This window comes from Eumetopias jubatus, unplaced genomic scaffold, assembly GCF_037043125.1.
Source record: "Eumetopias jubatus isolate StellerSeaLion01/CBP00866 unplaced genomic scaffold, mEumJub1_p1.0 scaffold_196, whole genome shotgun sequence".
Lineage (NCBI taxonomy): Eukaryota > Metazoa > Chordata > Mammalia > Carnivora > Otariidae > Eumetopias > Eumetopias jubatus.
The window spans coordinates 187,337-199,245 of NW_028275002.1; the positions used below are offsets into that span (position 1 = coordinate 187,337).

Below are 11,909 nucleotides of genomic sequence, written 5' to 3' on the forward strand. Positions count from 1 at the left end.
ACAGCCAAAGCATGGGCCACACTCGGGCCCCCGGCTGGGGCTGGGGCAGGAGCAGCTGGGGGACCCTTCATGCCTCAGACAGGACGGACGTGGGCCTGAGAAAGGCCCAAGGGACAAGCATGGGGACAATCCAGGCCCCACAGCAGCCTCCCAGGCTCTGCTCTCATCCCCGCCTTCATGCCTGGAGTGCCCAACCCTCGAGTGCCCAAACTGAGGACCAGGGAATGGTGCTCATGGGCAGGGGAGGTCTGCATCAGCAGCACCAAGCCAGGCTGCATTTAGTGCAGAAAGGGCTTGTATGGTGGTAGTAGACACAGTGGTTCTGGCCAGGTGTGAAAGAAACGAGGGTCCACATTTGAATTACTCCCACTCTGAAGGGCTGGAGGAGTTTCAGCCCCCCGCCTGAGGGGATTTGGACCCAATCTGAAGAAGGGCCCCATGGGGATGATGGTCCACAGGCACTGAGCAGTAATGTGGAGAAAGGGCATGTCTGGGCTTTCTCACTTTTCCATCTACAAGGAGAGCACAGGCACATTTTACCTACATTTCCTCAGGGACTGCTGCAATTTGAGGTATTTCCCATTTTGTTTGGGCCTCGATATGAAGCTGGCTCCTTGATTCTCTCCCCTGTGCTCCAGATGAGTTGATGTAATTGGACACTGTGGAAGCACTTTAACCCTGCACACCATGTGGCATTAGCATGAGCTTGCTCTTCTCCCCTGAGCTCCTAGAGCTGACAGCTGAAATCTTGCTCTGGATCCTGGGTGGAGGCGAAGATCTCAGACTGGTGCTGGGGCAGTATGGGCTCCAGGTGCTCCAGCTCTCCTGAGCACCAGCTGATGAGTGGGAAGCAGAAAAATACCAAAATGTAGAAGGGTAGGAGATAAATCTCACAGAGTCTGTTTCTGCTGTTTCTACCATTACCCTCCCTCCCATGTTCACCCACATTTTGGATGATCAGCTCACAGGTGAAGAAACTTAGTTGTATGCTTAAATAAGGTTAAAATTTAGAACTTAAAATAAGGCACATTTTATGTTATATATGCTTCACCACAACTTTAAAAAATTGATTTTGACAATGTATTCATTGATTTTGTGGGACAATGGACCTTGCACGTGGCGGGACGTCTACTTTATCAGCCACATGGTGGAAAGCTGCTCAAGGATGAGCTCCTGCCCCTCGCTCTCCCCTCCACAAGCAGGGGCAGCCTTAAAAATAGCCCATCCCCTGGGTGGACTGTGAAGCGCAGGGGCGCCTCGGCTCCCCGGGGTCCCAGGAGGGTGAGCAGCAGCGGGACCGCCCCAGGGAAGGTGGGTCTTAGCGCCCCAGGGCACGCTGGAAGGACTCGCGGGAAGGGGGGCGCCGCGAGCAGCCGTGGTCCTCAGAGCCCCACCACAGGCTCTGGTTCCCTTGTGGCCAAGGCGTCCAGGAGGTGGGCGGGGCTGAGGGGGGTGGGCCAGCTGGGTTGGGGGAGGGGGAGATGAGCCGGCTGGCGCCAGGGGCAGCCGAGTCTTTTCCAAAGAGCCCTTGGGAAAGAATATTCTCTGGCGGCTTTGTGTGGAGTGATCCCAGGAGGTACACGGACGGGCAGGACTCCTGAGATGCCCGGGTTCAGTCCAGAGTGGGGAACGAGGGTAGGGAGGGCGCACGTGTTCCTTGGCAGAAGCCGGTCTGGCAGCCCCGGGAAGGTAGGGGCTGCCCTGCCCCTCCGGCTGGGGTCCGGGGATCAGGGCGACCGCCCTCTTCTGACCCGACCGGCCCCTTCGCGGCCTAGAGTAAGTCCCTCCACGGCCCCGAGGGGCGGATCCCCCAGCGTCCCCTCCTCCACCCAGGGTACCCCAAGCCCCCCCCTCCCCCCCCCCCCCCGGTGCATCCTTGATTTAGGACACTGTGGTTCCAGGCAGGGATAGGGGTGTGGGTGAACCGCAGCTTGGGTCCCAGTGTACAGGGGAGGACGGGGCGGGGGGGGGGGGAGTATTACCATCCCACCTCACACCTCACTTGTCCAGCTGGTTGCCGTCAGGGTCTGCCTTGGCGCATCCACGGTGTCCACAGTATGGAGGCCATGGCAGAAGAATTTCCACTCATGGCAAGGGTACACCCCTATTTGGAGAGCAGGATAAACTGGGACTACATAGCTCCAGAGGAGGACCTGGATCAGGTGCCCTGCAACTCTCCCCAGCCAGTGGGCTCCTTGGAAGCTAAAAACATGCTGGACCCAGGGCCACCCTTCTCCAAATGAACCCATTTGCTCAGGGCTCAGACCTCTGGCAAGGAGGGACCTCTACCTGAAACCATCCTCCGTGTGTTGCCCCAGCTGGAGGCCAGATACAGGCAAGGCCTCAGGACAAGCCCACCCACCACACACATAACACACAGAGGGTACGGGTGGGCAATGAGGACGACGCGGGCTCAGGGGCAGGGTGGGGAGTCTCAAAGGGCCCCTCCCCAGGTGAAAACACAGCACCCTCACACAAGTGCTTTATTGACTACGATGGCAGATTGACATATACATAAAACACTGTGACAGAGGTGACAGCCTCAGGCCACGGGCAGCTACGAGTACCCTCCATAATGTTTTATGATCTCCGAAATTGTTTGGGAAATCATCAGTGATCCAGTGACAAAAAAAATGATGAACGTGATGGTCAGAAGGAGGCCCTAGACCAGGGCCCAGATGTTCAGGCACTTGGCGGTGGAGGCATAAGTCTGGGCCCCAGTCAGGTCACCCACCATCTTCCGGTCCCTGGACTGGGGAGAAGAGATGGAGTGTGCGATCAGGCCCAGGTTCTGGTGAGAGCCAGGGACTCAGGTGGCCCCCTGGCTGGTCCCTGCCCAGGGCAGTCTCCACCTGCCCTTCACCCTCCCCATTCCCTGGAGCCTGAGCAGGACCGGGCCCCGTGGACCCTTCCCTCCTGGGGCCTGCATCTCCTTCCTCAGCCTCTCAGGAGACCCCAGGTCTTGTCCTCCCTCTGCTTTGGCCCCTTCACTGGCCTCACACCCCACCGGGAGGCAGTTTCCTGTGAGTTCCTTTGCTCTTTCTGGGAGAGCCTTGGAGCCACACGTGCATCTGAGGGATGTAATTGCTAGTATTGGTCAGCAGGGGAAGTCCTTGGAATCTTGGGGACAAAGGCTGCTCATGGCCAAACCCAGGCCCCTCCCGCAGCTTCACTGCAGTCACACACACACACACAGACACACACCCCCCGCACGTGCCCTGTGGGCTGGCAGACCTCCGCGGGCTCACTGCACCTTCTGGGAGAGTCCCTCCCCACACCCCCTCACCTTCACAGAGTAGGCGAAGGCCACGAAGCCCAGGCAGCACCAGTTCATAAAGATGGTGTTGAACAGGGACGAGACGATGTGGTCGGGCACGGCTGTCTCACTACGGATGTTGATCACAGTGGTCATCACGGGAGCCGAGCTCTGGGGCGCCCCGAGTACAGCCACCTCCTGCTCCTCCTTGAGCATCTCATAGGTGGGGGCGGGGGGGGGGACGCCGTTGTGGGCGACCGGGAAGAAGTGCTGGGAGTTGTGGTTCATGGTGGGAGATGGAGCACCTGTGGTGTGGATGTGGGCGCCGGACCTTGCTCTGGGCCCTCCCTTCCCCAGTAGTTTCCATTTCTCCAGAGTTTCTATTTCCTGCTTTTTCCAACGTGGTGAACTGGCTAGGTACCAAGAGGATGGACCAGTGACTGAGTGTCAGGTTACACCAGGGCCAGGTGGGAGGAGCCAGAGGTGTTTGGGGAGAGCCTCCTGTCCCAGTCACTCAAATCAGGCCTGGATACCTACCCCACTTCCCTATTTAGGGGTGTGGGTGGGCCCTGGGGTCTTTAGCCTGGGACTCTCCCCACTGTTTTACCTGTTTTCTACAGTCTCTGCTTATGAATAACCGATGTTGTTGACCCACCCTGGTGGTTCTTATTATAAGAAGCCCTTCAGCAAACTTGAAAAACTTTAGACCTGGAAACTACATAGCACAGCTGTAGCCACAAAACAGGTTCTGAGGTGGGGGTTGGGGGTGGAAGGGAGGGAGACAGGGAGACAGGGAGACAGGGAGACAGGGAGAGGGAGGGGGAGAGCCAGAGAGTGAGAGAAAGAGAGAGAGAGAGAGAGAGAGAGAGAGAGAGAGAGAGGAAGCTGGACCCAAAGAACACCTGACACTCTGCAGGGAGCTCAAACCAGAACAGCCGGAAATCTGGTCCCAAATAGTTATCAAAATTCAACCAAGATCTGTCCCAGGTGGCCAGGCACTTTATCTTGTCATTAGGCTGGCCAAGTGCTCATTTGAGATAGCTGTCTCAGAAATGGGTGAGTCTGATTAGGTCTGGCACTTGCATTATATGGGAGGGAGGGAGGGAAGGGAGGAAGCAGGGGAGGGAGGGAGAAGAGGGAGGGAGAGAGGGGGGGAGAGAGGGAGGGAGAGAGGGAAGCAGGAAGCACAAAGAGCTGCTGACTTGAAGGGGAGCCTCCAGGACTGACCTGGCCCCACTGCTGGAACCCAGGTAAGCCCGGGTGCCCCAAAGGGCAAGGCGCCCCTGGATAAGGGGCTCCCACCCTGATACCCGCCTGTGGCCGCCTGGACTTCTCCAGCCTCTCCCGGGTGACTGTGTCGAGGGTGCCCCCCACCCACTCCCTCTGGGGCCTCAGACAGGAACACCTGCTGGGGCAAGCTCCTCCTGCATGGGGCTGAGGATGGCCCCCACTCCCTAGGGCAGCCCAGGCTCTGGCAAGAGCTCACAGCTAGTGCCCCAGGGCCCCCGGTGCCTGGGATACCCTTCCCGGGGCACTGGGTAGCTGCTCCACCCTGCAGGGCCAGTTCGGTTTGGGTGGAGTCGGGGGAGTAGTCCTTCCGCTCAAGCTTTCTGTCCACTGGGGTTTGGCCACCAGGTCTGATGATCAGCTTTGGCAGTCAGTCCACAGTTGAGCGCTCTGTCCCTCCCCCAGGCCACTCCCGGGCTGTCCCCACCCCACCCCCACCCCCACCCCCAGAGGAGCAAGGACAGAGCTGGTGGGCTGGGGGAGGCAGTAGCAGGATGCAGCAATGTCTGGATCAGCCCAGAGGGGCTGGGAGGTGCGGGTCTGCATCAGCTGCACCCACAGATACAAAATCCCATGGCCTGCCCAGAGGACCCGAGCTGCCCATTCCCCCCAGCACCGCTGCTTCCACACACCTGAGAGTCAGGGGGCCTTACCCTCGGGACCAAGGGTGTTCTGGACACGGGACGTCCCTGGGTCGGGGACCCCCATCCTAGGACCCTGGTCCAGTGCTTGCTCCCAGCAGGAGACCAGAAACCAGCACAGCCTGAGGACATGCCCTGGCCCCTCAGAGCCACACAGCTGGGGGGGGGGAAGGGAGGGGGGGTTGTGGGGGGAGGTGGGCCCAGTCTCAGGGGTAGGCTAGGGACTCCAGCAGGGGCCGCTCAACCCCAGGGAACGTCACAGCACCGTCACATGCAAGTGTACTTTATTGAATTCAGCTGTAGGCAGGCAAGTGTGTTAATGTAAAGGGCTGGACGCTAAGGGACAGGGCCAGCAGCGCACGGTGGAGGACTTGGGTCTCCTGCCATGAGCACCTAGTGGTACCCATTGTTCTCCTGCATAGACTTTAAAAATACACTGTAGGCTGTAGCGTAGACAAACACCAGAAGAACAATGGATCCAGTGGTCAGAAGGAGGCCCAGGACCAGGGCCCAGATGTTGAGGCACTTGGCGGTGGAGGCATAAGTCTGGGCCCCAGTCAGGTCACCCACCATCTTCCGGTCCCTGGACTGGGGAGAAGAGATGGAGTGTGCGATCAGGCCCAGGTCCTGGTGAGAGCCAGGGACTCAGGTGGCCCCCTGGCTGGTCCCTGCCCAGGGCAGTCTCCACCTGCCCTTCACCCTCCCCATTCCCTGGAGCCTGAGCAGGACCGGGCCCCGTGGACCCTTCCCTCCTGGGGCCTGCATCTCCTTCCTCAGCCTCTCAGGAGACCCCAGGCCTTGTCCTCCCTCTGCTTTGGCCCCTTCACTGGCCTCACACCCCACCGGGAGGCAGTTTCCTGTGAGTTCCTTTGTTCTTTCTGGGAGAGCCTTAGAGCCACACGTGCATCTGAGGGATGTAATTTCTAGTATTGGTCAGCAGGGGAAGTCCTTGGAATCTTGGGGACAAAGGCTGCTCATGGCCAAACCCAGGCCCCTCCTGTAGCTTCACTGCAGTCACACACACACACACACACACACACACACACACACACACACACACACGCACGTGCCCTGTGGGCTGGTGAACCTCCGCGGGCTCACTGCACCTTCTGGGAGAGTCCCTCCCCACACCCCCTCACCTTCACGGAGTAGGCAAAGGCCACGAAGCCCAGGCAGCACCAGTTCATGAAGATGGTGTTGAACAGGGACCAGATGATGTGGTCGGGCACGGCTGTCTCACTACGGATGTTGATCACAGTGGTCGTCACGGGAGCCGAGCTCTGGGGGTGCCCCAGGATGTCCACCTTGTTCTCCTTGACCATCTCCATCTTCGGAAGGAGCAGGTGCGTCCCCGGTGAAGAAGGGTTGGGAAGTGGGTTCCTGATGCAGAGACTTCGCAGGTGGGTTGGACGCTGGGATATTGCTCAGGGGCCCCTCTAGGGTATGTTTGGCCTCTCAGAAGTTTCTCTTTCCTGGTGTTTTGTAATTGGGTGAATTGGCTGACTCTAGGTGGGCCAACCACTGAGTGTCAGGTTCCACTAGAGCAGGGCGGGACGTAGGGCTGGGTGCTGCTAATCTTTACTTCCTTTTACTCTGATTTATGTAACTCTTATTTTATAGAACTTGGTTTTTTAATCCATGTAGCATGCATAACAAAAATTTGCTGTTTTATCCATTTTACAGTGTATCATTTCGTGGCTTTTTGTACATTCTTGATGTGCAACAACCATAACTAATATTTAATTGCAGATCATTTTTATAACACAATAAGACCCATCTGGATTGTTCACTCATTCCCAATTTCCCAGGCCCCCAGCACCTGGCATTCGCTTTATCTGTTGGCATCTCTCTGGATTTCCCTCGTCTGGAGTTTCATATGTATGGAATTCCGTAATACGCGGTCCCCTGTGAGGGGTTTCTTTCACTCGGAATAATGTTTTGAAGCTTAATATTGTCTTAACGTCTATCCATACTTCTTTCCTTTTTATGGGCAAATAATACTCTGTCGTATGGATATAGGACATTTTTCATCCAGTAATAACTTGCTGGACATCTAAACCGTTTCCACTACTTGGCCACTGTTAGTAATGTGTATGTCACCCATTCGGTACCTGCGAGTGGATTTTCTGTTTCATTCTCTGAAGAGCGGCCCTGGTCTTCTCCCTACAGGCTGCGTGGCCCCTTCTGTGTCACAGCTGCAGGCACCAGGGTTCTGATGTGGACAGAGCTCTGTGCGTGTGGGCCTGCTGTGGGGGGTGCCTTCTGTCACCCGGTGGTTGGGTCTCAGTCTTTCAGGAGACCACCCCCGCCTGCGACCTTTCTTTCCCTGCTTAGGGTGGACAGGAAGGCCGACGGGGCTGGACTGGGTATCTCCCTTCCCCACACTGGCTAGGCTCTTCCTGAGGCCATGTCTTTGCTAAGCCGGACAGAATGCTCTGGGCATAATTCAGAATGTTTGCAGCGCCTTCCCTGCCAGAAGCATAAGGGGGTTTTTCTCTGTTCTTCACTCTGAGAACGCGCTGGGGCCCCCTTGAGCTGCAGGAGTTTTATCCCTGGACTTGGTCTCCCGAAGTCTCCCCGAGGGAGTCAATACCTGTGGGGGTTCCTGGCAAGCAAGCCCCTCTTCTCACCCACCCCGCCAGTTTGGGAGCCGCTGCTACAGTGTCTGCCTTCTTGACGGAGCCAAGATGAGTCCTTGATTTGCGGTTTCTGCATCCACTCTCCTGTTGAGGAGCCGGGAGTGACAACCTCCAGGCTCTTCAGGTGCAGGGCTGGAGACCAGACCTTTCGTGCTGAATTGTTAAATTTCAGGGACTACCCCTTCCTTCGACGGATTTTCCATGTTTATAAGAATAATTTCTATCTTTTTATTGATGTCCTCTGGTTTGTATAACATTGCCTTGCAGCTTCCTTCACTTCTTTGAGCATGCTTTCCTTTAGCTCTCTGAACCGTATTTATAAGGCTGTTTTGAGTCTTTTCCTGTTAAAGACAACGTCTGATTCTCTCTCACCTGCACTTCCTGTTGACTGCTTTCTCTCTAGAGTATGGGCCATATTTTCTTTGCTTGCTCATAAGTTTCATTGGAAACCGTACAGTTTAGACAACATGTTATAGCAATCCTGGGTACTGGTTCCACCTTTCCAGGGCTCGTAGTTGCTATTTGCTTGTTTAGTATTTACTGCCTGGTTTTATTCTCCCCACCCCCACCCCCAGCTCAGGGAGGAACGGTGTTGGGCGGGGTTGTCCTGACCACAACCAGCTGACTTCCCCTGACTGTTCACTGATCACTCTAGTGTTTCAACCCTGCCCTGTTGTATAAATTGCTCTGTACATGAATCCAGTCAAATCCTGGCTCCTTTGAAGGAGTATTTTCTGATGTCAGTGTTCGATATTTTCTCTGATGTGAGGACGGCGCACTCAGACTCTTTATTCCCTGGTTCACTTCTGCAAATGAGCTGACTTACAGCTCAGACTGTATCTTCGCTGTGACCCTGCCTGTCCTCCAAACTGCCCTTCACCGAGGCCTGCACTGTTTCTGAGAGTGACCTTGGGCTTGAACGTCATGCTCTATTGCAGATGAGGCCAGGTTTTGGGAAGAGATTGGAGACTGCTTTATGGCCTGCTTCTCTTCCCCCAGCAAAACCTCTGAGCAAGTTCTCTGGAGCTGCGGGTGGGAACCTCTCTGAGGGACTTCTCCTGCCCTCTCGGAGCTGAGCACTCAGTGGAGGGGAAAGCCGCTTGCTTCTCCGAGCGTGGACAGCCTCCATCTCATGACCCAAAGCAAAGACAGTGAGGGTCCCCATGTGCTCAGTGCTTCAAGCCCCAGGCAGAGCCTCTGTTCCACGACTGGGAGCTGGGCAGGGGGGAGCCCCAGTCTCCGGACTTCACTCACCTGGGACTCAGCAGGAGGCGGCCGGGCAGGATGGGAAATGATGAAGTCCTGCTCCTCCCAGGATAAAGCCCTCCGGCTGAGTGCTGAGGGCTCAGGGAGAGAGAGAGCTCTGTGTCTGGCCTACTTCAGTCTGGAGAGGGGTCTGCACCGTGAGGACCTGGTGGGGAGAGCGAAGGGGAGGGAGGGTGTAATCTTGGTTCCTATGGCACAAGCTCTGACCTTTCTTTCTAAATTTTCATAGATGTTCTTGAATAGATGTTTCTTCACCTGCTGTTTGTCTTTGGGGCCATTTCCAGAGTCTTTACATGGTTATTTTATATAATTATCACCGGTTTGCCTGGGGAGTGGGCCAGCTCATGCTGCCGTGCTAGAAGGCATGCCCCCAGAGTTTATCAGAGGCATTTCTTTGTGGTCTGACAGCTTCACTGACCTGGAGCTCCAGACTCCTGGGCTCAGTGAAGGGAGGGCCACCCTGGAGAGGGTCATGCCTCCTCTCCTCAGATCCTGAGACCGAGGCTGAGGCTTCCCCGACCCTTCCTTGCTTTATACCTGGTGCCTTCATCTTCAGGTTAAATTTCAGAATCTGGTGAGAATGTCCATGCTATAGGCAGGGTTCTCTAGGAGTCATGGACCTTGTCCAGGAAATCAAGAGTGTTTTCTGTCTGGTGGATCCTGCTCCCTGTGAGCATCTCAGATATTTCCAAAAGGGTTCACTTGCCTGAGGTGACCGATATTTGTCACAATGATTAATTTTTCATCTGTCCCAAGTGAAACAGGTGGAAACTGGCCCAGATTGCAGAAAGCCTCACAGACCCCTCTCCACCACCTTCCTGTCTCAGGACTCCATCAGAACCAGTGGTTCCTGCTGGTATTGGTTCTGTCAGTCCCCAGGGAAGGGGTTGCAGTGGGTAGGTGAATTATGTGATTTTGGGGTCACAAAATGCTGTGCCACCTTCTGGAGCCGCAGCTCCAGGGACTGCCCAAGACCTAGCTGTTCCAGCAGCTGAGCTTCCTTCCTGCCAAAGAGGTGGCTGTGTCACTGTGCAAGATACAGAGTGTGACCCCACGCACGGACCTCCTGTGCGGGGTGGCCAGGTGGTGACCGGGCCACAGTGGTCACTCAGGACCCGCCGAGCACAGGGCTCAACCTCAGGGCAGGCACGGAGGGAGGTGAAGGAGGTATTTCCTGTTGGGGCCTTGGGTTTACATTCTACTCAGTCACCCATGAGTCATTTCCATTCATTTATTTAATATTTTCACATATTAGCTTAGTGTCTCTCTCAGGATATCCTTTTCCATAAGGATTATACATTTTTAATGTCCATAAATATATTAACAAAATATTTCTGACTAGATATATATTTTACCAATCTCTCCCCTCAGGGTGACCTTGATGCATGAGCAGGAAGTGAAAACCAGGCCAGGCACGCAAATTACTGGAGACTTGAAGATGTGTCTCCCCGCCCCCAAAGCCCCCTGGCAAAGACTGGGTGACTTATTGGCTCCAGGTACTTAATCTCTGTGCACGCATGAGCTCACCATAAAAGTAACGGAATGGAAACTACGTGTCTCACAGAACTAGTGCGGGAACATCCCTAAACAAATAGCAACGGCAACAAGAGTGGGCAACAAAGCCTGGTGGGCCGAGGGCCTGATTTCCAGCGCTGCCAGATCACGTAACTGAAACTGTCCAGTTTTCAAATTAAAATTTTGAGACAAAGAATCACAAATACACAGCCCACATGAAGAGGGACGCATTCAGCAGAAGCTGTCTTTGAGGGGTCAGACACACTAGGTGAAGATCTAAAATATGATCAAGAGGGGCGCCTGGGCGACTCAGTCGGTTGAGTGGCTGCCTTCGGCTCAGGTCACGATCTCAGGGTCCTAGGATCGAGCCCTGCGTGGGGCTCCCTGCTCAGTGGAGAGCCTGCTTCTCCCTCTGCCTCTGCCTGCCACTCTGCCTACTTGTGCTCTCTCTCTGTCTCTCTGTCAAATAAATTAATAAAATCTTTAAAAATTAAATAAATAAATAAAGTAAAATATGATCAAGGAACCCCCAAAGAATCACGTCTAACAAGTTAAAAGGAAATATGAGAATAGTGTTTTACTAAAAGGAGCCTATGAAGAAAGAAAACATTTTTCAAAGAGCCAAATAGAGATTCTGAAGTTGGAAAGTGTGCTAGTGAAATGAGAAATTAGCTGTGGGGTTGAGAACATAACTGACCCATCAGAAGAGAGTCAGCGAGCGAGCATGCAGGTCAGTAATTGGGATTATCCTGCCTGCAGAAGACAGATGAATCGGTCCTCAGAGGCTTGTGGGATGCCATCAACGGTACCACATGGGTGCGAGGGGCCCCAGGGCAGAGGTGAGAGAAAGCACAGAACGAGCATTTGAAGAAAGAATGGCCAAAAGCTTACCAAATTTGATGAAAAAAATCCCCACTAATCCACATGTCCGAGAAGTTCCACAAATTCAAAGAATGACCCCAAAGAGATGCGCACGTAGACAGATCATAGTCACACTGTCCAAGAGATGCACATGTAGATACATCATAGTCAAACTATCGAAAGTCAAAGACAAGGAAACTCACACACTCACTCTAGTGAAAAGTGGCGTCTCATTGTGATGTTTGCTTGTGTTACCACGTGACTTAGGAAGCTCAACATCTTCTCGTGTGCTTTCTGGCACTTGAACATTTCCCCTGGAGAAATGTCTATTCCAACCCTTGGCCATTCTGAACCGGGTCGTTTGCCTTTTTCCTGTAGTTACACCCTCTGTGTCCCCTCGAGTCAGTCTGTAGATTGTGTGTCTGTCAGGCTTTGTGTGTTTCA

The 11,909-nt window shown here is 54.6% G+C and overlaps 2 protein-coding genes and 1 long non-coding RNA gene across 3 annotated transcripts; 1 reads left to right on the top strand and 2 right to left on the bottom strand.

Annotated features, from left to right (window-relative positions):
• Window positions 1-2,469: 2,469 nt before the first annotated feature.
• On the bottom strand, window positions 2,470-5,327 carry LOC148161315 (interferon-induced transmembrane protein 2-like). The gene is made up of 3 exons (XM_088020819.1): window positions 5,197-5,327; window positions 3,287-3,669; window positions 2,470-2,752 (listed from the first exon to the last, which is right to left on the bottom strand). The coding sequence occupies exons 1-3, from the start codon at window positions 5,249-5,251 to the stop codon at window positions 2,663-2,665; spliced, it is 528 nt and encodes a 175-aa protein (XP_087876945.1). The 5' UTR covers window positions 5,252-5,327; the 3' UTR covers window positions 2,470-2,662.
• A 124-nt stretch (window positions 5,328-5,451) lies between these two features.
• On the bottom strand, window positions 5,452-6,662 carry LOC148161316 (interferon-induced transmembrane protein 1-like). The gene is made up of 2 exons (XM_088020821.1): window positions 6,324-6,662; window positions 5,452-5,772 (listed from the first exon to the last, which is right to left on the bottom strand). The coding sequence occupies exons 1-2, from the start codon at window positions 6,510-6,512 to the stop codon at window positions 5,578-5,580; spliced, it is 384 nt and encodes a 127-aa protein (XP_087876947.1). The 5' UTR covers window positions 6,513-6,662; the 3' UTR covers window positions 5,452-5,577.
• Window positions 6,224-10,638, top strand: LOC148161317 (uncharacterized). The gene is made up of 2 exons (XR_015767667.1): window positions 6,224-9,985; window positions 10,461-10,638. It is a non-coding gene; the product is annotated as an uncharacterized LOC148161317 (long non-coding RNA).
• The last annotated feature ends 1,271 nt before the right edge of the window (window positions 10,639-11,909 follow it).